This window comes from Aethalodelphis obliquidens, unplaced genomic scaffold (genome assembly GCF_003676395.1).
Source record: "Aethalodelphis obliquidens isolate GAN/ISIS:26980383/991018 unplaced genomic scaffold, ASM367639v1 scaffold51, whole genome shotgun sequence".
Taxonomy (NCBI): domain Eukaryota; kingdom Metazoa; phylum Chordata; class Mammalia; order Artiodactyla; family Delphinidae; genus Aethalodelphis; species Aethalodelphis obliquidens.
In genome coordinates, this window is record NW_020837995.1 from 879,235 (window position 1) to 906,597 (window position 27,363).

Consider the following 27,363-nt stretch of genomic DNA (forward strand, 5'->3'; position numbering starts at 1 on the left):
TTCCTTGCACGCTATGCACAATACCCTGCTGGCTGCAACCCCCTAGTCAGTGACATGCTGGTAAATATTTAACAACCAGCAATCTGGAAAAATAAGTCTTGGTTAATAGCATTTTCTAATTTCCATGATGTAATTACTCCTTCCACGGCTGATTTCAAACTACCAACGTGCTGTCAGTGAACACAGAGTGGGGAAGAGGTACTCAGAGGTGCTCAGCACAGTTTGTATAGTATTTCCACAATAGAGATAAAGTAAATGTAAATAAGGTCAAGAGTAGATAATAGTGAAAGGTAGTAAAATAATTAGGAAGTAATGATTTTTTAGTATTTATTACCTTTGTTTTTAATATAATTTATTCAATTATAAGCTTATACAATTTAATATTTAATGACGGTCCATGTTTAACATCTGGCTCACAGAATTCCTAAAAGTTTGACAGTCAGCTCTTGTCAGCCTGAATGACCAGCTACACACTGCCCCCCCCGCAAACTCCACTTTATGTTAAAATTTTATTATTTTTATTAAAAATTAAAAAAAATTTAATATAACTTTTAAAGGCTACTTTCTATGTACACTTATTACAAAATATTGATTATATTCCACCTGTTGTACAATACATCCTTGAGCTATCTTATACCCAGTACTTTGTACCTTCCACCCCCCCACCCCATATTATCCCCCGCCACTGGTAACCTCTAGTTTGTTCTCTGTATCTGTGACTCTGCTTCTGTTTTGTTTTATTCACTAGTTTGTTGTATTTTTCAGATTTCACATATAACTGATATCATACAGTTTTTGTCTTTCTCTGTCTGACTTATTTTACTTAGCGTAATGCCCTCCAAGTCCACCCATGTTGCTGCAAATGGAAAAATTTTGTTCTTTTTTATGGCTGAGTAGTATTCCATTGTGTGTGTGTGTGTGTGTGTGTGTGTGTGTGTGTGTGTGTATGTATATACACACTAAATATATATACATACACCACATTTATATATATGTGTGTGTGTATATATATATATATACACACACATACACACACCATATTTCCTCTTTTTTTTTTTTTTTGGCTGTACCATGTGGCTTGTGGGATCTTAGTTTCCCAACCAGGGATTGAACCCGGGCCCTCAGCAGTGAGAGCACGGTATTCTAACCACTGGACCGCCAGGGAATCCCATATACCACATTTTCCTTATCCATTTATCTGTTGATGGACACTTAGGTTGCTTCCATGTCTTGCCAACCCCAAACTCTACTTTGATGCCCCTCAAGTCAGGGTGGAGTGGGCTTTCCCACCCTGGGTGCTCTCAGAAAAGGCTGTTTTCACCCCACCTCAGAGTTTTCCTAATTCCCCAGTCCTCAGAGACCTCTTGATGTCCTGAGCTCTTTGGTACCTCTACTATCCCTCTGTTCCTCATCTTAGCCCCTCCCTTTTCATCTTACAGGTGGACAGGGTCATCGTCTTTGGCCAGACTACGAATGAGAAACTGATAAATGCAGCCAAACAGCTTTTCTGGCAACACGTGAATCCCAAGTGCCTCTTTGTTGGTGTTCTCCTAAGAAGGACAGGTTACCTGTAAGGGCGCTCACATTCCTTGCCCAGTGCCAGCAGATAGAGATCCATGTTTCCTGTCTACCTCTACTAAAGTGTGGGACACTCGCACTCACCAGACCCCTCCCCATTTCTGTCTCTTACCTCTGTTGCACTTGAAGTGCTAGAACCTTCTCTGAAGTCTTCAGGCTGGCTCCATACCCCTTCGTGATGGTCCACCCCAGTCCCAGCCTAGCACAGAACCTTATTAAAAGTGCACAGGTAGGGTGTCCATCCTAGGATGTTAGGGGCAGTGACTCTGTTCTTGGCACTGTTTCTGACTGGTAGTGACTACTCTTCCTTTACCAGATACACAGATTTGAATCCCAATGACGTGACACTCTCAGGCTGCACTGACGGGATACTGAAGTGAGTACAGGATGGACACTGGAGAGGTTGGGGACTTTGTTAGAACACTTTTAGAGATTATCTGTGGCCTCTGCTCTGTTCACTTCCTTTTTTAAAAATAAATTTATTTATTTTATTTTTGGCTGCATTGGGTCTTCATTGCTGCATGTGGGCTTTCTTTAGTTGCATTGAGCGGGGGCTACTCTTCGTTGCAGCGTGCGGGCTTCTCATTGCGGTGGCTTCTCTTGTTGTGGAGCATGGGCTCTAGGCGCACGGGCTTCAATAGTTGTGGCACAGGGACTTAGTTGCTCCGCAGCATATGGGATCAGGAATTCCTGGACCAGGGATTGAACCCATGTCCCCTGCATTGGCAGGCAGATTCTTAACCACTGCACCACCAGGGAAGTCCTCACTTCCTTTATAAAAGCAAGATAAAAGTTTATTCCTCTTTTACAGCTGTCTAAGCATGACAACAACACAGCATTACAGGGACCTGGGCATCTTCTATCTGTTGCTCTACCATCCTCAAATACTCTGCTTCCACCTCATAGTTCATGATGGCTGCTCCAGCTCCAGCCATTAGTTTTGTATTACATCTAGTAGGAAAGGAGAAAAGGGGACATGGGAGATTGTGCTGTTTGCTTTTAAGGGAACAACTCAAGAGTTGGTCACATCACTTCTATTCATTCTCTGTGGCCTCTGCTCCATTCCGTTTCAGAGGAAATTCCATGTTAACTTTATTTATTTATGCGAGATCCAGAAATCTTTTAACTTTGTTTTTCTCTCCGCTACTAGGATTCCCATTTATTTGTTTTTTCCCCCTGCCTTTTCCTTTGGATGCCACCCATTGTCCCCTACTCCTGTTAGGAAGCCTCATACAATTCCCTCCCTCTCCAGGGAGCTTTCATGGCTGGTACCGAGCTGATCAAGCCCAGACTGGAATAACCTGAATCTTTACACCTTCATTCAGCCCAGTTGCCCATGGCCCAACAGAAAGCCTATGATAACCACGCACACAGCAGAAGAGGCTCTAACTGGGTTTCTTCTTTGTTCTTTCATTCCTGTGGTTCTGCTGCCTCGCTTATTTCAAGTCTACATTTACTGTTTATGGTCTTCTTAAGGAGCTCCAGTTAACTGGGTGAACCTAATCTTGCCATATCTTTGTCCCCTGCCCCCTTGGAAGATCTTCCTGATTCTCACTCTGCTATTTTGCTCTCATTTATTTTGTCACTCTTTATGACAGGTTCATTGCAGAGCGTGGGGCCTCCCGCCTTCTAGAACATGTAGGCCAAATGGACAAAATATTCAAGATTCCACCGCCCCCAGGGAAGACAGAGGTCCAGTCTCTCCGGCCACTGGAAGAGAATACTCCAAGCCCCTTGGCTCCTATTTTCCAGCGTGGGTCAGTCTGTGTTTTATGCCTGTGTGAATTGGGAGGGACTTCAGTCGAAACCTAGAGAAAGTCAGGAGACTGAAATTCTGACTGTGGAGATGCTGCTTGTTCTATTCGCTGAGGAATGCTTCCTCTTTCCCAGGTAGGGGTGTCTCTAACAGAGATGGTAAGCATGCCTATTTCTCTACTAGGGAAAGGGGTTAGGATGCGAGGCACGTGGCAGGCACCAGGGCTCAGGCAGAGGGCTTAGGGGCGCAGGCTCTGGCTTTTCCCTCCTGGCTTTGCCACATAGTAGCTTGAAACTTGGGCTAGTTGCTTGATGTCTTGAGATGTAGTTCCTTGATCAGTACAATGGAGGTAATGCTTGTGCTTACCTCACAGTGCTGTCATGAGCATTTCACGGGCAGAGTGTAGGTGCGTAATAATTATTGCTGACACAGGAGGAGTGCCCGAGAAATGGCAAGTGGGTTTATTTATTTATTTATTTTTGGCCGTGCCGCGTGCCACGTGGGATCTTAGTTCTCTGAACCTGTGCCCCTTGCACTGGCAGTCCCCAGGTGGGGTTTAATTTCTAGGCTCTGCAGTTGAGGTTACAAGCAGGTTATTCTCTGGAGGCCTGCTGGACTCCCACCCTGCAGTCTTCTGTATCTGACTTGTCAGTGCTGACGGGAGGTCACAGCCCCGCGTGTGGAGCTGGGCCGTGGGCTGATCCCTGGCTTTCCTGCAGATGGCGCAGCGTCCGGCTTTTCATTTCCTCCACTTTCCGGGACATGCATGGGGAGCGGGACCTGCTGCTGAGGTCCCTGCTGCCAGCACTGCAGGCCCGAGCGGCCCCCCACTGCATCAGCCTTCATGCCATCGACTTGCGCTGGGGCGTCACCGAGGAGGAGACCCGTCGGAACAGGTATGGGGGCCACAGAGAAGAGGGGCTGGGTCGGCGATGAGGGACTTGAGTCGGGGAGCTGACCTGGGCAGGGCTGGGGCTGCAGGGTGGCTGAGTGCCAAGGGTACGGGGTGCTCTTTGGATGCTATCGGTTGTGAGCCAGAGCCCCGTCTCCCTGACACGATGCCCCTATACCATCCTTCAGGCAGCTGGAAGTGTGCCTAGGGGAGGTGGAGAACTCGCAGCTGTTTGTGGGCATCCTGGGCTCCCGCTATGGCTATGTTCCCCCCAACTACAGCCTCCCTGACCATCCTCACTTCCTCTGGGTAAGGCAGACAAGGTTGGGGCAGGGATGCGAGAAGCCTCAGTATGTCTAGAACCCTGGGACTCTGCACAGGCAGATCCTTGAGACCTGAAGTGAAACACAGGTAGAAGGTTCTGTGAGTGATCAAGTCCTAGATGAGGGAATTCCTTTGGGAAATACCTCTGGGTTGGCCATGGGGTGCGAGAGGTAAGTGGTAGGGCTGATTAGGCTTTGCCGTCAGACAGAGCTGGGTTCTGATCTCCCTTCTGTCGTTGTGCAGCGTTATGGAAAATGGTTTATCTTAATCTAGCCTCAACTTCTTCATATATTAAAGAGAAACAGTGATGTCTACAGTGCAGGGTTATTCTAACAATTAGAAATCTACTTTAAAAATGCTCCACGTGTGAAAGGCGTTCCATCAACGTTAGCTATTAGCTGTATTTTACTGGCTTGTATCTGGAGGGAGAGAGGAACGTTACTGAGATGAAGGGGCCCTGGGGTCTTGGCAGGTCTCAGAGGAGGGGATCGTGTGACCAGGACTGAACCTGCCTGCTCTCTGGCCTCTCCCTGCAGGCCCAGCAGTACCCTTCAGGTCGCTCTGTGACGGAGATGGAGGTGATGCAGTTCCTGAATCGGGGCCTCCGCCTGCAGCCCTCTGCCCAGCCTCTCATCTACTTCCGGGATTCTAGCTTCCTCAGGTACCTTCTGTTGCCTCCGGGCCTCAGTCTCCAAAGAAGGCCAGACAGGCTCAGTGGACGGGTCTTCTGTCCGTAACATTCAGAGCACAAGAGGGGGACCTAGAATGGAGAAACAGGGACCAGGGGGCTTGCCTTGCAGCACCAAAGCAGCCTTGCAGGAGATCTCCCCTTGAGGGGTTTCAGGGAACCACAGCCAGGTCTGGTGGTCGGGGACGGAGAGAGGCTGGGGTCTGAATCCAGCCCCGCTCTTGGGGTGTCTTTGGTGGTCAGCTCTGTGCCAGATGCCTGGAAGTCTGACTTTATTTCTGAGTCGGAAGAGGCTGCCCATCGGCTCTCAGAACTGAAGAGCTACCTGAGCAGACAGGAAGGGATCACCTGTCGCAGGTGAGCTGGGAGAGGTAGGGAACACCTGCACGGAGCGAGGTGGTGAGGGGGCCCCGGCCCGCTGTGACCCTGCTTGTGCTCGCTTTTCCTGCAGATACCACTGTAAGTGGGGTGATGTAGCAGCTGGCCGGCCCTATGTTGGGGAGCTGGAGACGTTTGGGCAGCTGGTTCTGCAGGACGTGTGGAATATGATCCAGAAGCTTTACCTACAGGTCAGCAGGAGCTCTGGTGGCCAGGGGAGTGGAGAGGGGCTAGGCTGGGCCGGGTAGTCCTGGGTGGGAGGTAACTTGGTGGGGGGCACAGTGAGTTTTAGGCCTGGGGTCCTGAGGAGCATGGAAACATAGGTAGTCACTGCCCCATGTGTTCTCAGCCTGCGGCCCAGCCGGAACAGCCAGTGCCCATCCAGGATGATGATTTGGTCCAGGCCGCCTTTCAGCAGCTGAAGAACCCACCGAGCCCTGCACGACCGCGCCTTCTTCAGGACACAGTGCAGAAGCTGAGGCGCCACCGGGGGAGGCTGAGCCTGGTGACCGGGCAGTCGGGACAGGGCAAGACCACCTTCCTGGTACAGAGTCTCAGAGGCCTGGACAGGAGGGAGGGCTGCGTGAGCTCAGGAGGGCTAAGGAGGTGGGAAACAGGAAGCTTGTGCATGTGAAATGTGACCATGTTTTCTGGTCTCTTCCCATGCAGGCATCCCTTGTGTCAGCCCTGCAAGCTCCTGATGGGGCCACGGTGGCCCCCTTAGTCTTCTTCCACTTTTCAGGGGCCCGCCCTGACCAGGGTCTCGTCCTCACCTTGCTCAGACGCCTCTGTGCCTATCTGCATAGCCAACTGCAAGAGCCAAGTGCCCTCCCCAGCACATACCGGTGTGTTTCTGCCCCACTCAGCCCAGCCTTGTTGATAGCACGTGACACCACCCCTGCCGACCTTGGTCTTCCTCCTGCATACACAGGGGCCTGGTGTGGGAGCTGCAGCAGAGGCTGCTCCCCAAGTCTGCTCAGTCCCTGAAAACTGGCCAGCCTCTGGTGCTGATCATCGATGGGGCTGACAGGTTGGTGGACAAGCGCGGACGGCTGATCTCGGACTGGATCCCTAAGACCCTTCCCCGGGTAAGTGTGAGAAGGAGGTGGGGTGGGATGCAGCAGGGAGAGGGACCTCTCCAACAGCGTTCTCCTCCTCTTCCTTCAACGTTTTTACCCTGTTGCCCGAATCCCACAGTGGGTGCACCTGGTGCTGGGTGTGTCCAGTGATTCCGGCCTGGGGGAGACACTCGAGCAGAGCCAAGGTGCCCATGTGGTGGCCCTGGGGCCTCTGGAGCCATCTGCCCGGGCCCGGCTGGTGCGAGAGGAGCTGGCTCTGTACGGGAAGCGGCTGGAAGAGTCACCTTTCAACAACCAGGTTGGGTGTAGGCCAGGGCGGGTGGGTGTGTGGGGTGAATCTGGGAGCTGGGAGAACCCTGGATGCTGAAGCTAGCAGCCACCCCACACAGACCAGCTCCTTCATTTTCTCAGCCGAGGGAAGTTGTCAATAAGATAACTGCGATTCCTTATAATGTCACCCATTCCTTTTCTCCTGGTGAATGGCCTCTCCAGGGCCTGTCCGGGCGAGGGGAGGAGAAAGCTGTGGCTGTCGAATGGGGTAGGCTGAACCGCGGGGGGTTTTCTGAAAGCGCGGCTGGCTGGCTAGAGCAGTGCGGGGCAGGGATGGCTGTGTCCTGAGGTGATGCCATGGGTCTCTTCCCCAGTGGGGCCTCTGAGAGGAGAAGCTGCCCCGCACTGGGCTTGGTGCCAGGACGGAGGACAGGGGGTGGAGGGCTGGCTGTGGCCAGGCTCGCTGGTCCTGTGCTGAGTCTCTGAGTCTTCAGATGCAGCTGCTGCTGGTGAAGCGGGGGTCAGCCCTGCCGTTCTACCTGCGCTTGGTCACTGATCACCTGAGGCTCTTCACGCTCTTCGAGCAGGTCAGTGGAGGACGTGAACGCTCACTCTTCATCTTCGAAGTCCTAATCCCACTTCCCAGTCTCCATTCAGCCTCTTTCTCCCACCCTCATCCTTTGCCATCTTGTGATCACCCATTCCTCATCCACACCCCCAAGCCCTGCTTCTCTCCCACCAGCGTTGCTCTTTCCTTGTCATCCCTTCGCATTTTTTTTTCTGATGTCCCCTCCCCTACCCACAACCAAAGCTGCTTCTCCCCCTCCCCTCACTGACTGAGGCCCCTCCCTGTCCCCTCCCAGGTGTCTGAGAGACTCCGGACCCTGCCCGCTACCGTCCCTCTGCTGCTGCAGCACATCCTGGGCACCTTGGAACAAGAGCATGGCCCTGATGTCTTTCCCCAAGCCTTGGCCACGCTTGAGGTCACCCGCAGCGGTCAGTACTTGGAGTGGGCTCGGGGGTTGCATGACCTTCAGTTCAGTTGGAGCCTCAGCAGGCGGTGCAGGGAGGGACTAGGTGTCATGGGGATTGGGTACATTGCGTGGTTTAGGGCCTCAGAGAGCTTGGGTTTTTAGGTCTGACCGTGGACCAGTTGCATGGAGTGTTGAGTGCCTGGCGGATACTTCCCGGGGGGACCAAAAGCTGGGAAGAAGCAGTGGCTGCTGGTAACAGCGGGGACCCCTACCCCATGGGTTCGTTTGCCTACCTCATCCAGAGTCTGCACAGGTATAGGTGCCCTCAGCTGAGTTCCCACTGACTTCTGTACCTCCTTGTCTTTGAGCCAGGGCCCCATGTGATCCTCCCTTCATCCTACCCTTCCCTCCGTATAGCCCCTGACACTTGCCTCCCAGACCCTGAATGGCTGTCACTCAAGTTACCACTGTTTGAGGTGGGAATGGGAACCCACAGCTGTGCCAGATGCTCACGTACAGGCCTCCTCCCTCTTGTCCTGCCTTCTCGCCCTCACACGGGATCAGTTTGCTAGGGGAGGGACCCCTGGAGCGCCCTGGTGCCCGGCTTTGCCTCCGTGATGGGCCCCTGAGAACAGCCGCTAAATGTCGCTATGGGAAGAGGCCAGAGCTGGAGAAGACGGCACACATCCTCATCTCAGGTGACTGCAGCGCAGTGAACCCCCGGGACACTGACTGTGGGACCTGGTACTCCACATCGGCTGGCCCCCTCACCTGCTACCCCAGGGGGTGGATGGCTCTTGCTGTAGCCTGAGGGATGTGATCTTTGGAGATGCTTCAGGGCTGAGCCCGTCTCAGTGTCTGTTCCTGTGACCTACACCTGCAGCTCAGCTCTGGAAGACGTGTGACCCTGATGCCTCAGGTGCCTTCCGAAGTTGCCCTCCTGAAGCTCTGGGAGACCTGCCTTATCACCTGGTTAGTCCCCAGATCCTACAGGCACCCTTTCCCAAGGAACTTCTTTGGCTCTTCTGAGACCCCTCTCCCCCATGACCACCACCATCATCTCCACTGCCGCTATCACCCCCACCCCCTTCCCAAACTCCGTGTACCTTTCTCCTGTCAGTTTTCCTGCCCTCGTCCTTCAGGTCCTTTGTCCCAGCTCTTAAGTCTAGGTCTTAGCTGCACAGACAGGGTCCAAGACTAGACAGTCCCTCCTCACCAGCCTCATCACATCCCTAATGAATCCAGTCTGACTTTCCCAGCTCCAGAGCGGGAACCGTGGCTTTCTTGCAAAGTTCCTTACCAGTCTCCACGTGGTGGCTGCACACCTGGAACTGGGTCTGATGTCTCAGCTCCTGGAGGCCCATGCCCTCTATGGTGAGATGAGTTACTGGGTGGAGTCTTCTCCAAGCAGTGGCTCCTGGGTGTGTTCATGGGGGGCGGCCTGCTCGGAGGGAGGTGTAATGGAAAGAACAGTTGAATTTCTGTTCCAAGGTGAAAAGGCAAGAGGGTAAGCATGTGATTCTTGGGAGACCTTTTGCTTAGGTCTCTTAAACCAGAGGCTCTCACACTTTATTTAGTGGGCATACAATTACTTGGGAAACTTGTTGAAACTGCTGATCCCTGCGTCCCCAGATTCTGGTTTCCTAGGTCTGGAGTGGGACCCAAAGCTTCGTACTTTTAACAGATGTTCCTGATGTGGGACCAGAGGGCCACACTTTGAGACTTAGCATTTTAGACACACCATATGATTGACTTGGTGCTGGGGTTAATGGGGGTCCAGGCTGGCTCCCCAGTGACACCCCACATCTCTTCTATAGCTGCCTCAGTCCCTGACAAGGAACAGAAGCTTCTTGAGGCTGATGTTGCTGTATTTCACACCTTCCTGAGGCAGCAGGCTTCAGTCCTCAGCCAGTACCCACTGCTCCTGCACCAGCAGGCAGCCAACCAGCCTCTGTACTCACCCCTTTGCCGCCAGGCCCCCCAGCTCTCCCAGCGATGGTACCTCCAGCGCATGCTACGTTGGCTTAATAAACCCCAGACCCTGAGGGGCCAGCAAAGGTAAAACCCTTGACCCCAGATGCTGGCAGACCCGCCAGAGAGCAAGCTGCAGCCCTCTCTGAAACTGGAGAGTAAAGAACAGACCGCAGTCACCGTGGAGAGGGGGGTTCAGGCCCAGAAATGCAGAAACGAATTCCCATCCTCTTCCTTCCCCTCATTCCTCATCTCCTCCCTTTCTTGCTGTTCTTCCTCTAGCTCCAGCCTGTCCCTGGCAGTTTCGTCACCCCCCACAGCTGCGGCCTTCTCCCCCAATGGGCAAAGAGCAGCTGTGGGCACTGCCAGTGGGACGGTTTACCTGTTGGACCTGAGAACCTGGCAGGTACGACAGGCAAGGCGGGGTGGGATTTACCTTCAGAAGAGCCTCACGTCCTGCCCCGAAGCCTGAGGCAAGCCAAACCCACCAGTTATCACCCTGTTTGATTCAGCACTATACTAAGCACTGCAAGGAACACAGGGCTTAGGACATTGTCTTTGCCCACCAGGTGGTCAGTTTTGTTGAAAAACAAGGCAGACAAGGTAAAAAAGGAACCAAAACATAGCCATGTGGCATAGGTAAGAGCTAAGTGAGTTGTGTAGTTACTGGAGGACGTAGGGTGGAGACGGGGAGGCGTTCCGGGTTGAGTGAGAAACCCAGGCAAAGACGCTGGGGGCATGTTCCCTGTAAGTTGCTGAGAATAATGGCAGCAGAGTGCGTGTGAGAGAGGGCGGTAGTACAGTAGGCGGGAGAGGCGGGCTCTGCAGCCACAGCCGCCGTCTCCTCTTCCACCCATGTCAGTACCCCCCGCCCCCCATAGGCGTGTGTGTGATGTCATTCCCGCCTCAGAAGCACCAAACCTTCTGCGACTCGGGGTTATGTACGGGGTTCGAAGTGAGGGGGACGATGTGACCTCACTTGGATCAGGAGGTCCCACTTGAAGCTGTTCGAGCTTGGCCTAGGTCTGGAGTAGGGCCCAAAGCTTTGCACTTTTCACAGGGGCTCCTGCTGTGGGACCAGAGGGCCAGAGTTTGAGACGTAGCAGGGAGTGTAGAGAGCTAAGGGCTCCAGCCCTTCTAGCCATTGCCTCCTTCCTGCTTGGGGCTTGGAGTGGCTGGACGTGGACTGGTCAGGGGCGTGTCCTGAGCACGCTTCCCCGCTCACTGTCACAGGAGGAGAGGTCTGTGGTGAGTGGCTGTGATGGGGTCTCCTCTTGTTCGTTCCTCTCCGACAACGCCCTCTTTCTTACTGGCTTTGACGGGCTCCTGGAGCTCTGGGACCTGCAGCATGGCTGTCGGTAAGGGGCCCCTCACGTCTCAGCGTGAGGGCCATCCCTGTTTGTTGGAAGCCCTGGGGGAGGGGGACGAGGAGGGAGTCTGTGGCCAGGGGGGCCCCCTGACCTTGTCTCCCTGGGGTAGGGTGCTCCAGATCAAGGCTCACCAGTACCGGATCACCGGCTGCTGCCTGAGCCCATACGGCCGGCTTCTGGCCACCGTGTGCCTGGGGGGAGCCTTGAAGGTAAGGACCAGGGGGCTGTGGTGGTGCAAGCGGCCCTGAACTCGGGGTCAGCCCTGTGAGATCGTTCTCCTCAGTGCGGCAGAGGCTCCGGCTGCTTGGCCTGCTGAGGGCAGGGGACTGGACAAGGTGGCCCCTGGAGCTCTGGGACTGAGCGGCTCAGGCATCTGTGTCCAGCACCCTGAGTCCTCCTCCCCTTCTCTCTCGTCCAGCTGTGGGACACGGTCCGCGGGCAGCTGGCCTCCCAGCACGCCTGTCCCAAGCCCCTCAACTGCATCGCTTTCCACCCAGAGGGGCAGGTGATAGCCATTGGCAGCTGGGCTGGCAGTTTCAGCTTCTTCCAGGTGGATGGGCTCCAAGTCACCAAGGTGAGAGGAGCCGGGTGGCCCTGGGGAAGGAAGCACGGGAGGGTGGGAGTGGAGAGCGGGAAATGGCGGACACCTGCATCCCGGGTCACTCTTAGTTTGGGTTGAGAGCAGGGCCCTGATGTTCCAGTTTCTACCTCTCCATGCAGGAACTGGGGGCCCCAGGAGCCTCTGTCCACGCCTTGGCCTTCAGTGCGTCTGGGCGGGCTGTAGCTGTGGGCCGGCTGGACGGGATGGTGGAGCTCTGGGTCTGGCAGGAGGGGACACGGCTGGCTGCCTTCCCTGCGCACCACGGCTTTGTTACTGCCACCCTTTTCCTGCGTGCTGGGTGCCAGTTACTGACGGCTGGAGAGGATGGCAAGGTCAGGTTACAGAGGGCTGGCGGTGGGCTATGAGGAGGGGTTGCAAAGGTGTGGGACTATTTGGGGGAGGGTGGCGCCTTTGCCGAGGAGTCTGGAGGAGCTTGTGCTACGGGGAGGGGGTGCGGTGTGTGCACAGTAGCTCTCGGGGACGAGTCTCTGGAAGGAGGACTTTAATGGGGGGGGTAGGTTATCTTTAAGCCCCTTTCTTGGCCCTCAGGTTCAGGTGTGGTCCGGGTCTCTGGGTCGTCCCCGTGGGCGCCTGGGTTGCCCCTCTCTCTCTTCTGCCCTCTCCGTGGCCCTCAGCCCAGATGGCGATCAGGTGGCTGTTGGGTACCGAGCAGATGGCATTCGGATCTACACCATCTCTTCAGGTACCGGAGGGAGAAGGGTTGGAGTGTCCGAGCCTGGAAAGGGCCCTCTCCCCCAACTCTGGCCCTCTTTCTGAGCGTCTTACTCTGTTGTTGTCCCTCATTCTCTAGGTTCCCAGGGGGCTCAGTGTCAAGCGCTAGATGTGGCCGTGTCTGCACTGGCCTGGCTCAGCCCTAAGGTGTTGGTGAGTGGTGCTGAAGATGGGGCCCTGCAGGGCTGGATGCTCCAGGGAGGCTCCCTTCAGTCCCTCTGGCTCTTGTCCAGACACCGGAAGCCTGTGCTGGCACTGGCCACGTCCCAGGAACTCGTGGCTGCTGCCTCAGGTACGGCTGGGCAGAGGGCATGGGCAGGGTCGTGAATCACTGTTCCTTTCAAATGTGCTAACACCTTTCTTCGATTTGTGTGTATATGTGTGCGTGAAAATACACACACCTATATAACTTTTTTTTTTTACAACTTGCAAAGTGTCACCCTTTGAGTTTCTGCCTAGTGGGAGATTTTGCTGGGTAAAAGGGATGGGTCTCCCTTAGGAGAAGAGAGACGTTAAGGTGAAAATGGCCTCAGTCCTGTCTAGGTAAGAGGCTTGTTCAAAGTGACACTGTGCACTCTAGGAGAAGAGGGTGTGGAGGTGCAGTCGGGAGTTAGAAGGGGACGGCCGCAGAGCCGGAGCTGGGAGTACCTGGCATTCCTGCCCTGTGCCTCACGTGGTGAATGATCCTCGTCCAGGGCCTGGGTGGGACTCACGGCGTCCCTCCCTTGGAGCTGTGCCCTCAGACATCACCTTCAGCCCCCGTGATTGCCTTTGTCTTTGGCCTCCCAGGCCTGTGTCACTTCCTCTTTCAGAAAATCTTCCTCTCTCCCCATTTCTAATGCAGAGGACTTCACAGTGCGTCTGTGGCCAAGGCAGTTGCTGGCACTGCCACAAAAGACAGAAGACTTTCCCTGTGGCACTGAGCTCCGGGGACACGAGGGCCCCGTAAGCTGCTGTAGCTTCAGCACCGATGGATGCAGCCTGGCCACCGGGGGCAGGGATCGGGTGAGCTGCAGGGCCCTCCTCCCCGTGGGCCCCCAGCCCCTCTGGTCCTGGATTCTTGAGCAGCTCACTTCCCACTGCTTCCTCCAGCTTTTTTCTTTGCTCAATGGCCTGTACGGGATCTGTCCACCCGTCCTCCTTTGATATTCCCTCTTTCCTTGAAACCTTTTGCCTGAGATGGCCCTGGTGTCCTATGGTCCTGATGGCTTCCTCTCTTGGGGCCTGTCCAGAGTCTGCTCTGCTGGGATGTGAGGACACCCAAAGCCCCTGTTCTGATTTGCTCCTTCTCTGCCTGTCACCGAGACTGGGTCACTGGCTGTGCCTGGACCAAAGACAACCTCCTGGTGAGTGAAGGGGTGGGGGGTGGCACAAAGCTCAGCAGGGTTCCTGCGGGAGGACAACACATCCCACCTCATCCTGTTCCTAATACCCATTTATAATACAGTATGTGATTTTCTAACACCCAATATAATAGCTCACATTTATTGAGCACTTAGTATGTGCCAGACATTGGACTAAGCCCTTGGCATATATGGCCTCATTTCGTCTTTACAACACCCTGTGAAGAAGATACTACTATTCTCTCTATTTCATAGACAAGGATATCGAGCTCAGCTAGATTAAAGACCATTTCCAGGGTCATGTAAGTGAAGAAGCTGAGCCAGTAAACTTTATGATAAGAAAGCCCGTGCTTTTAACAAGAACACAGAACTGTCTCCCCAAGGGCTTAGGATGCTCTGTGTCTGCAGGTAAAGGTAGTGCTATGATTTCTTTGGTCCTAAGTGAAAAATGGGTCTCAAATTATGCACTCAGCGTTGGTAAAGCCTAGTTTTCCAACGCAGTCCCTGTTGTTCTCAAAAAGAAATGAGTAGCAATTGAATAGACTTGTCATTGTCTGTCCTACCCCTGACTTCTAGGCAGCCAGACCTCTCCTGGGCGTTGCAGACTTCTCACCTTTGTCGGGGTGAGAGAAAGTTGTTGTTGACTGACATTATGTTAATAACAAGGACAATAGCTACTATTTATTCAATGCTCACTATGTACCAGGCATCCTGCTAAGTCCTTTACGTAGATGCTTCAGCCCCATATCAGTAGGTACACTGTCATGATCCTAGTTAAACAGATGAGAAGCCTGAGGCCCAGAGAGATGAACTGGCCCCAGGTCACCAAGCAATGAATGGTGGAACTAGGATTTGAACCCAGGACAGCCCTTGCTGTTAATCACAAGGCTTACAGCCCTCCACCCTACGTTATAAGTATAGAGAAATGCTGGCGGGATGCTGATTATTCCACTCCTCTGCCCTCTGACTCTGCAGGTCTCCTGCTCCAGTGATGGCTCTGTAGGGCTGTGGGACCCAGAGTCGAGACAGCAGCTTGGTCAGTTCCTGGGTCACCAGAGTGCCGTGAGCGCCGTGCTGGCCGTGGTGAGAAGGCAGTGGAGAGCTCACTGGGGGTCCCTGGGAAGGTTAAGGGGGCTTTGGGAGACTGGATGCATTGCGTATCTAATCCCAAAGGCAAAAGGAGTATAAAGAGTGAGATGCTTGGGCTCCCCTGGTGGCGCAGTGGTTGAGAGTCCGCCTGCCGGTGCAGGGGACAGGGGTTCGTGCCCCGGTCTGGGAAGATCCCACATGCCGCGGAGCGGCTGGGCCTGTGAGCCATGGCCGCTGAGCCTGCACGTCCGGAGCCTGCGCTCCGCAATGGGAGAGGCCGCAGCAGTGAGAGGCCCGCATACCGCATAAAAAAAAAAAAAACTAAAAAAAAGTGAGATGCTTGGGCCTGAATTAGAGCAGGATTAGGGTATTGAGGCTGAGGGTTGGTGTGAGGGGAGGGAGAGCATGAAAATACAGTATCTCAGTATCATGACCTCGTGGCATGATGGAAGTCCTGAGCCTCCCAGCCCCACTATCCAGGGTGTCCTCATTCTTTGACATCTTCTAGGCCCTTAATGCTGAGCCCACACCTCTGTGGCGGGAGTCATAATTCCCACGTCCCGCTCAGTGTGACTCTTCTCTTATCCTGTGCTCTGGGGCAGGAGGGGCACGTGGTATCTGTGGGCCGAGATGGGACCTTGAAAGTGTGGGACCATCAGGGTGTGGAGATGACCAGCATCCCTGCTCACCCAGGACCCATCAGCCACTGTGCAGCTGCCCTGGAGCCCAGTGCAGGTAATGAAATGTCAGCCACCTTCCCGTCCCCGCCGCCTGTTCCCTTCTCCCCTTCTCCTGACTCAGTTTCTCTATCTTATCAGCTGGCCAGCTGGGGTCAGAGCTTCTGGTGGTAACTGTGGGATTGGATGGGGCCACACGGTTGTGGAATCCACTCTTGGTGAGTTCCCTGAAAGGCCTTGGGTGGGGGCAGTGGAGTGGGTATGATGGTACAGCATCCTGCTGTGTCACCTCCCCACTGTGCCATCTCCATCCTTTCCTCCTAGGTGTTTCAAACACACAGCCTCCTGGGACACAGTGGCCCAGTCAGTGCAGCTGCTGTTTCAGAAACCTCAGGCCTCCTGCTGACTGCCTCAGAGGATGGTTCCATACAGCTCTGGCAGGTACCTGAAGAAGCAGGTGAGGTGTGGAGAGACTCAGGGTGTGAAAGGGGGGTGTGTTTGTCGGACCAAGAAGGTCAAGGGTAGCCTGCTATCTCCTCTTGTATCCCAACAGTGGTCCAGCTCCTAATGAATCACTTCCTTTCTTCTTCAGATGACACATATATACCCAGGAGTCATGCAGCCGTCACTGCTGTGGCCTGGGCCCCAGACGGTTCTATAGCAGTGTCTGGGAATCAAGCTGGGGAACTCACCTTGTGGCAGGAAGCAAAGGCTGTGGCCACAGCACAGGTGAATGGGGTCAACTTCAGTTCTCTGTTTATGTGAATTCTGCCCTGGCTATGTATCTGATGGTATGTGCCGGGGTTAGAGGTTGCATAGACGTCTGGGATGGGGAAGAAGCTTAATCCTGGTTCCTCAGAAATACTGAAATAAACTTGTATTCACTAGGCTCCAGGCCGCATCAGTGCTCTGATCTGGTACTCAGCACACACCTTGATTGTTGTCAGTGCTGATGAAAAAGTCAGTGAGTGGCAAGTGGAACTGCAGAAGGGTTCAGCACCCAGAAATTTCAGGTGAAGTGAGGCGGCTGGGTTAATGAATACAGTTACATCTGGGATTTTGCTCAAATCACTCCCTTCTACTTCTGAACTAGGTCAATAGGATGTTAGTAAGCAGGAAAAAGTCACTGGGAAATTGTTTTCTGCTCATCATGTCAATTTAAGTAATAATTATCAAGTGCCTACTTTATGCTAAGCTCTGGGCCAGGCAGTGTGAACCAGATTGAAATTAATTTTTAACTAAGGGAGCTCACAGTACAGGGATGTGCAGGTAAGTAAACTGCCAACAATATGAAGAGTGATTACTGCTATAATAAAGATATATATATATTTTTATATATATATATATATTTTATATACATATATGTAAAATTCCTGGGGCTGCAGAATTTAAGACATTTACTGTTTACAAAAGAGTTGCTATTTGAGATTGGGCTTAGAGGATGAGTAGGAGTTTTCTGAAGCAGTAAGGGAAGGGAATGGTGTTTTAGGAAGAGGAGGTAGCATTAACAAAAGGCATGGAGGCATGAGAGTGCGTGGTGTGTTCTGAGTATAGCTCAGTCTTTGGGTTCTCGGTGCGAGTGGTGGTGGGGAATTGAGTTGAAAAAATGAACTGGGGCCAGGCTGTAGAGGGCACAGTGCTAAGAATTTTGAGCAGAATAATTATCTGAATTTTAGAAAGAGAACTCTAGTGGCCACACGGAGGATGGTTAGTAGTAGATAGATACTAAACGTAGGGCGACCACATTTACAGCTGATGCTCTGGTCCAGGGAAGACAGCACGTGAGCCCTGACCTGGGCAGTGGGGATGAAAAGGAGAGATAAAGACTTAGGCATGTGTTGCCAGTAGAGTCCACAGTGCTTATCAATCAATTGGAGGTCAGGAGGGAAGGAAAGGACAGGAATGTTAGAGATTCCTGGTTTGAGCAGATAAGGTGATGATGGTATGATGAATACTAATTAATATAACAAAAACAGAAAGAGGAACACAATTTGTAGGGATGGTGATATATTTTGTTTTATACTTTACTCCTGAGAAATTCATGGGGAGCTGAGAGAGGTGGACTAGAGTAGAATCTTTCTCTGTCCATGTATCCTTTTTTGCGCTATAGTCTTCACCTGAACCGAGTTCTGCAGGAGGACTTAGGGTTCCTGACAGGTGTAAGTCTGGTCCCTGACGGTCACTCCCTCATCTTGGCCAAAGCAGATTTGCAATTACTGCACATGAAGCCAGGTGATGAGCCCTCTGTAATCTGGTAAGATCCAAAATGTTTTCTCTTGGGCTGGAGAAAAGAGGAAAAGTGGGTTAGTGGCTACCCTGAGTTTGGGTCTAACTAGAACAAACACTGGGGTCTTACGGAGAGGTGTTCCTGGGCTTAGCCTCTTTCTTTCTTATCAACCAGGAGAAGCTATTCAGAAGATCCTATAATGTTGTCCACCCACCAGGACTATGGTGTGTTTGTCCTGCAGTCAATGAACCTCAGAGTTCTTTCTTTCTCAGTAAGTTCTGTCTGGGTGTGTGTTAAAACAAACATTTGTCCAGGACCAATGTTTTAAAGCCTTGGGGCCATGATGGAGGATAAGAGGAAGGAAGGGAAAAGCAGTTGGTTCCAAATCCCCTTCTCTTCCTTCAACTATAGCTCTACTTAAGAGCATTTTATATTGGGTTTCCCTATAAGATTTCATTGATACTAAAAAGGATTCTAGTGTTTAAAAGAATCGTGGGAAACTATAAACCTAGTTGTTTTCATTGCATTTTCTTCATATCTGTCTTGTCTTGCCACTGTGAGTATTAGCAGTGTCTGGAACAGTACAGATATATATCATAGATATTATGTTGGGCGAAAGAAGCCAGACACAAAAAACTACATATTACATGATTTCACCTAAATGAAGTTCAAGAACAAGCAAAACTAATTTATAGTGACAGAAGTCGGAATATTGTTAGCTCTGGGGGTGGTGATACTCTGGTATTGACTGGGAAGGGGCGTGAAGGCGACTTTCCAGGGTGATGGAAATGTTCTACATCTTGATCTGGGCAGGGATTACATGGATGTATACACGTGTAAAATTTTATCAAGGTGTCCATTTAAGATTTGTGTATCAGTACTTTCCTGTATCTAGGATACGATTTTGAAAAATCTTGACCAGCCCAGAGCAGAAAAGAGTTGCTTTGTCTGGGCAGCAGTAAGTGATACAAGTAGGCTAATCAAAATGATCTATCCTTTCACAGAGCCAAAAGGAATTAGGAGAGTTTGCAGAGTGCCCAGAATTTGATCTGAGCTTAGAGAATCCTAATAAGACCCTCATATCGGTAACTCAGGCCAAACCTGAATCTGGTGAGTGGTGATGGGAGGGCCCAAGGAATCCAGAGGTGGCCTAGGGGAGGATGGTGCATCCTTCAAAGTCTAAGACCTGGCTCAAACTCTGCCCTTGAAATGGCAGAGTCCTCATTTTTGTGTGCCAGCTCTGATGGGACGCTGTGGAACCTAGCTAGATGCAACGTTGAAGGAGAATGGACCACAGATAATATCTGGCAGGAAAAAGTAGAAATGCCTGAAACCCGAACTCCAGAGACAGACGCGTGTGTATGTGCTGACACGTATACCTGTCCAGCAGTCCCACAGCTAAAGACACGGCAACGTAGAAAGGTGAGTTTGAGGGAAAGGTCACAGACGTTGGGGAGGAGGCTCTAGGTCTGACCCAGCAGACTTCTCTGCTTCCTTGTCTGAGGAGGGTCCACTGAGAACTCACCACACCTCTTCCCCTCCCTCCCTAAGATTCACACGGGCTCTGTCACAGCCCTCCACGTGCTGCCTGAGTTGCTGGTGACAGCTTCAAAGGACAGAGATGTTAAACTGTGGGAGAGACCCAGTATGCAGCTCGTAAGTGTGTGTGTGTGTGTGTGTGTGTGTGTGTGTGTGTGTGTGTAAGGAGGGCTAAAGGGATGTCATAGAGCAAACTTGGGGTAAGAAAGGGCAAAAGATCAAGACTGTTCTTCTGTCCTTCTTGCAGTAATGTGCAACTAACCTGTTTCTAAACAAAAGTCATTGGTGTGAGACAAATAAGTAAGGAGGCCCTAGGCTTGTAGCCCACATCTCCCGTTTTTGTTCCCATCGTAGCTGGGCCTGTTCCGATGTGAAGGGGCAGTGAGCTGCCTGGAACCTTGGCTGGGTCCTAACTCTGCCCTGCAGCTCGCAGTGGGAGACACACAGGGCAATGTATACTTTCTGTCCTGGGAATGAAGATCACTGCTCAGGGCAGAGAGACCGCTTGTGCCAGAGATGCAAAGCCTGAAGACACCAGTGGCTACGTTCTTGATACAATTATATAAATAAAAGGTGGGAAAATCTCACATGCAGTCCTGCCTGTGTTCTTAATGTGGATTTGGACCAAAAGGGAAGAATATGAATGTTCTTATGTTTCTTTTCTGATTTAACATTAATCCTTACCAGAACTGCAAGAAAGTGAACCAGATCTTTAGTATTCTTTGAAATTATGCTTTAGAATTCTTGTGTCATTTTCTGGCCCCAGGACCGTAAGGTATGACTCCTACCAGGAGGAGGAATGAAAGTGATGTTGACCAGCACTTAGTTTGAACAGAAATCTGAAGACCTCTCACTTGTTCAAGGAAGAGGAAGAGAAGGAAGAATGAGTCACTTGGGCCCTGGTTCAGGGTATTTGGAAAGAACTGGGATAGAACCAGGACAACGCTAGGTTCCTGTCACAGAAGCAGCCCCATCTACTCAGAGCCAACTGCCCAGGTGAGAGGTGAGAAGCCAGGGCTCTGAGAGCAGAACGTGTCTTCTGGCTTTCACAACCTCTGACAGGGCAAGCGGCAGCCACTTAACTTGGAAGCATTAGTCAGTATAGTAATTTGCATTCTTGGAGGAGATCACAAAAGGGTGTCTCTCTCAAATTGAAGTTCATAAAGATAAAATGAGTTGAAAGGTGGAACAATGCCTACACATGGACTTGCTGTGGACTGTGACCCTCTTAAGTAAACTGTGACCCTCTTATTTTCCTATAAGTCTGTTTTATGGGAGAGGAAGTTCCCTGAGGCCCTTTCTTTCTAAGGGTTAAGGAAGGGTTAAGGGTCTTCGGTGTCCAAGAAGTCAAGGACTTGTGTATGATAAGCCAGAGCTATTACAGGATTTTATCCTGGGTTGGTAGGGTTCTCTCAGAGACATATCACTGCACTCTGGTCTAGAGTTTTCTGGATTTAGGGAGTTGAGGGGTACTCAGTTTCATTCTTACTTTGCCCTGATTCCAGATTTTATGTGGAGAAATCACCTGAAGGACTTTATCTTATTTCTACCAATGCCTCATATTCTCTCTCAGCCTAAGGATAAAGACATAAGGAATGCCATCAGCTGATAAGTTTTAATCGTAGGTCATGCTTCTGTCTTTTATCCCATGCCTCATGCAGGGCTCTAAATATACCTTCTAGACTACCTGCTCTACATGAACCTTGTGACTAGAAGTCCAGGTTAAGGTAATTTGAAACTTATGATTCATACTACTACCCAGAAACGCTACAGAGAACCATGGTACAGCATCATCCTGGAAGTCACTGGGTTCAATCGTTCCCCTGAAAGCATGGGCCAAGGAAGGAGGAAGCCCTAGATGTCTGTCTTCCATGCTCTAAAAATTCTACAAAGGCACCCCAGCTGAGGATGGAGGAGTGGGGCTGGAGAAAGTAAAGCATACCTTGCTCAGTAGACTCAGCTCTGTTTACCAGGTCCACCTGAAGGGTGTGATCTTTCTTATCTTGGAGATATAATTGCTATGAGTGAAGAACAGGTTCTAGGTAACAGTAAATATGTCCCCAAGGGAGTTGAAGGGAAAATCAGTTTAGGTTTTACGTTAAATATTTTCTGAGTTCTTATCATTAAACAATTTCAGTGTCTCCCAGTGCCTGGATGAGTTCAATTATAGTCACTGGATTATAGGATCATAGGACATTGGAAGTCTTCTTCAACCCACAGAAGCACCTTTTTCATGTGTCAGTTTTTAACATCTGTTTTTACACATCTGTGCAGTTTGGGTTTTTTTGTTTGTTTGTTTTGGCCATGCCGTGCGGCTTGCAGGATCTCAGTTCCCTGACCAGGGAATGAACCTGGGCCACAGCAGTGAGAGCCCAGAATCCTAACCACTCAGCCATCGGGGAACTCTCACCACAATTTGTTTTTGAAATCTAGAACATATCTATTCAAAGCTTGGCTTGTGGGCTTCCCTGGTGGCGCAGTGGTTGAGAGTCCGCCTGCCGATGCAGGGGACGTGGGTTTGTGCCCCGGTCCGGGAAGATCCCACATGCCGCGGAGCGGCGGGGCCCGTGAGCCATGGCCGCTGAGCCTGCGTGTCCGGAGCCTGTGCTCCGCAACGGGAGAGGCCACGACACAAAAACAAAGTTTGGTTTGTGGACCAGTGCTGTTCCACAAATTCTTGAGGGTTCATTTTCCTGGTACTTCATTTTTATTATATTTTACGAAAGTATTGTTCCATGACAGGTCAGAAATTTGTTTTAACAAGACTGCTTCCCTTTCCCCATCTGTAAAATAGGCATAATAATATTGCCTATTTTTTAGGGATGTTGTGAGGATTAAATGAGTTAAAACATGTGAAACACTTAGAACAGTAGTTGACACTTACATGGTAAATGTTCAGGAAGTGCTTGACTGTTCCTTATCCACTAGTGCAAGTATCACCTTGTTATTCTTTCTCAAAAATGTCTTGGTTATTGGTATATATTTAATCAGTCAGATGAAATCTGGACTCAATTTTTCAGTTAAAAAATATATATATGGGGAACTGATAGAATTTTTAAAAAAGAAAAAAACCCCACTTGTTGGCTCTATATCTACCTGGAAATAAAACACATCACTTCCACTCATATTTTATATATGTGAGCAAAGCAAGTCACACGGCTCTGCCTATTGTCAAAGGGGAGGGAAGTGTCATCCTACCATGTATCTGGAAGAACTAGGAACCAGATACACAGTTATACCCTCAAAGAACCTGTGTTGATGCTTTTCCAGTAGAATGGCTCTTAGTCCTTTTTTAAAAAAGATCAGTTAAGATTTACACAGAATATTCCCACATACCCTTCTTCACCCAGCTTCCTCTAGTGTTAACATCTTACATAACCAAAAAATTAACATTGATACAATATTATTAACTACATATGTGATTCGATTTCCTCAGTTTTTCCACTAGTAACTTCATTTTGTTCCAGGTTCAATCCAGAATACCACATTGCATTTAGTCATTATGGCGCCTTAGTCTAATCCTTCAGCTGTGACCCTGTCTCAGACTTTCCATAGTCTTGACATTCTTGGAGATTTCTGGTCAGGTGTTTTGTAGAATATCCCTCAGTTTGGCTTTGTCTGCTGTCTTCTCATGAACAGACTGAAATTATGAATTTAAAGGAAGAATACAAGAGATGATGTGCCCTTCTTGTTACATCATATCAAAAGCAATGATATCAACATGACTTATTACTAGTGGTGTTAACCTTGATCACTTGTAAGGTTGACGCGATGTTTGCCAGGTTTTTCTTACTGTACCTTCTCCATATTGTTTGTTAGAAGCAAGTCATTAAGTCTAGCTCACACTCAAGGGGAAGGGGATTAAGCCTCTAAGAGGGAGATATATCAAAGAATTTGTGGTAATCACCACAAAATCAATAAATTTTGAGGTAAGTTTTTTTAGACTATGCAGATATTCTGTTTTCACTGACTTTTTAATATTCATGCATCAATTGCCTGAGCAATTATGACTGTGATTTTCTAATGATGATTTTCTATTTCCCTCAGCCCTTCTATATTAATTGAAATTCTAAAAGGAATGTTTATCCCGTCTTCCCCACTTATTTATATATGGAGTCATTCACATATCAGTATGGACTCATGAATATCTATTTTACTTTTTGGGAGCCTATTGCATTTTATTACTTAAACTACATAGTATGTATATTTCAATGCAACTTTTTTGGCCACTATTTTTAAAGGAAAAATATATATCACAAAAATTCAGTATAGCATTTTTAATTGAGATATAATTCATTTTCACCTTTTTTTTTTTTTTTTCTGGCTACACTGCACAGCACGCGGGATCTTAGTTCCCTGACCAGGGATCAAACCCGTTCCCCCTTCCCCGGAGCCTTAAGCACTGGACTAGTGGTGTTAGGGGAGTCCTGTTTTTCACCCTATAATTCAGTGGTTTTTAGTATATTCCAACACTGCAACTATCACCATTAATTCCAGAACATTTTTATTACCTCCAAAGAAACATTGTACCGAATCACTCCCCTCTCACCCCTTCCTCCAGCCACTGGCAATTGCTAATCTACTTTTCATCTCTATGGCTTTGCCTATTCAAGACATTTTATATAAATGGAATCATACAATATGTGGCCTTTTGTGTGGCTTTCACTTAGCATGTTTTCAAGGTTTATCCATTTTGTAGCATGTATCAATACTGTATTCCATTTTATAATGACAATACAATATAACAATAAATAATACAATAATATTCCATTGTATAGATACACCATATTGTGTTCATCCATTCATCAATTGATAGAAATTCTGGTTGTTTCCACTTTTTGGCTATTATTATGTTGCTATCAACAGTCAACGTACAAGTTTTTGTGTAAACATTTCTTTTCAATTCTCTTTACATACCTAAGATCAGGATTAGTAGGTCACATGGTAACTATATGTTTTAACTATCTGAGGAACTGCCAAACTATTCTCCAAAGAAGCTGAGCCATTTTACATTCTCACCAGTAACATGAGAGGTTTCTAATTCGTCCACATTTTCACCACTACTTGTTATTTTTGGTCTTTTTAATTGCAGCTCTGCTAGTGTTTGTCAAGTGGTATCTTGTGATTTTGATTTGTTTCTTTAATATATAATGATGTTGAACATCTTTTCATGTGCTTATTATTGGACATTTGTATTTCTTTGGAGAAATTTCTATTCAGATTCTTTGGTTGGTTTTTAACTGGGTTATTTATCTTTTTGTAAATAAATTTATTACTTATTTATTTTTTTGGCTGCGTTGGGTCTTTGTTGCTGCGCGTGGGCTTTCTCTAGTTGTGGCGAGTGGGGGCTACTCTTCGTTGCAGTACACGGGCTTCTCATTGCAGTGGCTTCTCGTTGCGGAGCACGGGCTCTAGGCACACGGGCTTCAGTAGTTGTGGTACATTGGCTCAGTAGTTGTGGCTCGTGGGCTCGAGTGCAGGCTCAGTACTTGTGGCGCACAGGCTTAGTTGCTCCGCGGCATGTGGGATCTTCCCAGACCGGGGCTCAAACCCATGTCCCGTGCATTGGTAGGTGGATTCTTAACCACTGCGCCATCAGGGAAGCCCCTATTTATCATTTTATTGTTGAATTGTAAGAGTTCTTTATATATTCTGGATACTGGATCCTCATCATGTTACGATTTGCAAATATTTTCTCCCATTCTATAGGTTGTCTTTTCACTTTCTTGATAGTGTCCTTTTTTTTCTTCCTCTAGTATATCTATTTATTTATTTATAATTAATTAATTATTTTTTTGGCTGCATTGGGTCTTTGTTGTGGTACGTGGAGTATTTTGTTGCATGATGTGGCCTCTTTGTTTCAGCGCACGGGCTTCTCTCTAGTTGTGGTGTGCAGGTTTTCTCTCTCTAGTTGTGGCACACTGGTTCCAGAGTGCGTGGGCTCTGTAGTTTGCAGCACGTGGGCTCTCCAGTTGAGGAGCATGGGCTCAGTAGTTGTGGCATGCGGGCTTAGTTGCCCTGCAGCCTGTGGGATCTTAGTTCCCTGACCAAGGTTCGAACCTGTGTCCCCTGCATTGGAAGGTGGATTCTTTACCACTGGACCACCAGGGAAGTCCCGATAGTGTCCTTTCATTAACAAAAGTTTCAAATTTTGATGAACACTTATTTTCTTTGGTTGATTGTGCTGTTGGTGTCATAGCTCAGAAACTATTGCCTAATCCAAGGTCACAAGATTTCCATCTGTGTTTTCTAAAAGTTTTATAGTTTTAGCTCTTACATTTAAGTCTTTGACACGCTTTGAGTTAATTTTTGATTGATTACTTTGCATGTGGATATCCAAGTTGTCTTGACACCATTTATTGAAAAAACTATTCTTTCCCCCTTTTAGTAGTCCTGGCATCCTCGTTGAAAATCAGTTGACCATAGATACATGTATTTATTTCACAACTCTCCAATTTTATTGATCTATATATCATCTTTATGCCAGTACCACACTTTCTTGATTACTACAGCTTTGTAGTAAGTTTTGAAATCAGAAAGTGTGAGTCCTCCAACTTTTTCAAGATTGTTTTGGCTATTCAAGATCACTTTGCAATCTCATATGAATTTTAGGTTTGTCTTGTTCACTTGTGCAAAAAGGCTATTGGAATTTTGACCAGAATTGCGCTGCATCTGTAGATCACTTTGGGGAGTATTGCCATCTTAGATATATTAAATTTTCCAATCCATGAACACAGTGTATTTCCACCTATTTGGGTCTCCTTAAATTTCTTTCAATAATGTATTGTCATTTTCAGTGTACAAGTTTTGTGATTTAAATCTACTCCTAATTTTTTTTGATGCTATTATAAAGGGATTTTAATTTCCTTTTCAGACTGTTCATTGCTAGTGTATAGAAATACAACTGATTTTTGTATATTGATCTTGTATCCCACAATCTTGTTGAACTTATCTCTAATTTCCTTTTGTATGTATTGTTTAGGGCTTTATATACATATTAGATCATGTAATCTAATCTATATATATATATTACATCATGTAATCTAATCTATATATATATATTAGATCATGTAATCTGCCAATATAGTTTTTCCTCTTCCTTTTCAATATGGATGCCTTCTCCCCTCTATTCCTTATCTAATTACTGTGCCCAGCATCCAGTACAATGCTGAATGGAAGTGGTGAGAGCAGATATCCTGGCCTTGTTCCTGATCTTTGGGGAAAAACTTTCAGTCTTTTTGCGGTTTTTCATAGACATCCTTTATTAGGTTGAAGAAGGTCCTTTCCATTCTTAGTTTGTTGAATGTTTATCGTGAAAGGGTGTTGAATTTTGCCAATTGCTTTTTCTGCATCTAATGAGATGGTCATGTGACTTTTGCCCTACATTTGGCAAAAGTCACAACCATCAATTTTGGTTGATTTTCGTATGTTGAACCAACCTTGCATTTCTGCAATAAATCTCATTTGGTCATGCTGTATAATCCTTTTTTATGGTTTGCTGGTTTAGGCTTGATAGTATTTTATTTTTGTATCTACATTCTTTTTTTTTTGCTGAGCTGGGTCTTCATTGCAGCATGTGGGCTCTTCATTGTGGGCTTCTCTCTCTAGTTGCAGCATGCGGGCTTCTCTAGTTGTGGCGCACGAGCTCCAGAGTGCACGGGCTTAGTAGTTGCGGCATTCAGGCTCTCTAGTTGTGGCACGCAGGTTTAGTTGCCCCGCAGCATGCAGGATCTTAGTTCCTCACCCAGGGATTGAACCCATGTCCCCTGCATTGGAAGGTGGATTCTTGACTACTCAATCACCAGGGAAGTCCCTGTATCTACATTCTTTTTTTTTTTAATAAATGTATTTATTTTTGGCTGTGTTGGGCCTTCA

The 27,363-nt window shown here is 48.9% G+C and overlaps 1 protein-coding gene across 9 annotated transcripts in view; it reads left to right on the forward strand.

The window, feature by feature from the left end:
• TEP1 (telomerase associated protein 1) overlaps positions 1-27,363 on the forward strand; it is a 49,572-nt gene that overhangs the window by 20,805 nt on the left and 1,404 nt on the right. For 2 of the 9 annotated variants that reach the window (XM_027083748.1, XM_027083754.1), the window contains 40 exons: positions 1,440-1,570; positions 1,895-1,954; positions 3,177-3,335; positions 4,054-4,230; positions 4,415-4,535; positions 5,087-5,211; positions 5,482-5,595; positions 5,690-5,807; positions 5,966-6,160; positions 6,286-6,461; positions 6,548-6,704; positions 6,814-6,993; positions 7,460-7,552; positions 7,829-7,961; positions 8,102-8,252; positions 8,504-8,637; positions 8,823-8,911; positions 9,199-9,313; positions 9,757-9,997; positions 10,193-10,316; positions 11,144-11,268; positions 11,390-11,489; positions 11,699-11,854; positions 12,001-12,213; positions 12,431-12,584; positions 12,693-12,905; positions 13,458-13,618; positions 13,846-13,959; positions 14,932-15,039; positions 15,648-15,780; positions 15,864-15,940; positions 16,047-16,179; positions 16,315-16,451; positions 16,611-16,735; positions 17,833-17,976; positions 18,124-18,220; positions 18,954-19,059; positions 19,166-19,371; positions 19,501-19,605; positions 19,843-19,991. In XM_027083748.1, the coding sequence (XP_026939549.1) occupies positions 1,440-1,570; positions 1,895-1,954; positions 3,177-3,335; positions 4,054-4,230; positions 4,415-4,535; positions 5,087-5,211; positions 5,482-5,595; positions 5,690-5,807; positions 5,966-6,160; positions 6,286-6,461; positions 6,548-6,704; positions 6,814-6,993; positions 7,460-7,552; positions 7,829-7,961; positions 8,102-8,252; positions 8,504-8,637; positions 8,823-8,911; positions 9,199-9,313; positions 9,757-9,997; positions 10,193-10,316; positions 11,144-11,268; positions 11,390-11,489; positions 11,699-11,854; positions 12,001-12,213; positions 12,431-12,584; positions 12,693-12,905; positions 13,458-13,618; positions 13,846-13,959; positions 14,932-15,039; positions 15,648-15,780; positions 15,864-15,940; positions 16,047-16,179; positions 16,315-16,451; positions 16,611-16,735; positions 17,833-17,976; positions 18,124-18,220; positions 18,954-19,059; positions 19,166-19,371; positions 19,501-19,605; positions 19,843-19,965 (5,523 nt within the window). In that variant the 3' untranslated portion in view covers positions 19,966-19,991. Of the gene's footprint in view, positions 1-1,439; positions 1,571-1,894; positions 1,955-3,176; positions 3,336-4,053; positions 4,231-4,414; positions 4,536-5,086; positions 5,212-5,481; positions 5,596-5,689; positions 5,808-5,965; positions 6,161-6,285; positions 6,462-6,547; positions 6,705-6,813; positions 6,994-7,459; positions 7,553-7,828; positions 7,962-8,101; positions 8,253-8,503; positions 8,638-8,822; positions 8,912-9,198; positions 9,314-9,756; positions 9,998-10,192; positions 10,317-11,143; positions 11,269-11,389; positions 11,490-11,698; positions 11,855-12,000; positions 12,214-12,430; positions 12,585-12,692; positions 12,906-13,457; positions 13,619-13,845; positions 13,960-14,931; positions 15,040-15,553; positions 15,781-15,863; positions 15,941-16,046; positions 16,180-16,314; positions 16,452-16,610; positions 16,736-17,832; positions 17,977-18,123; positions 18,221-18,953; positions 19,060-19,165; positions 19,372-19,500; positions 19,606-19,842; positions 20,076-27,363 lie in introns of those variants that run through there. The other 7 variants (XM_027083747.1, XM_027083749.1, XM_027083750.1 and 4 more) reach the window with 7 other exon arrangements.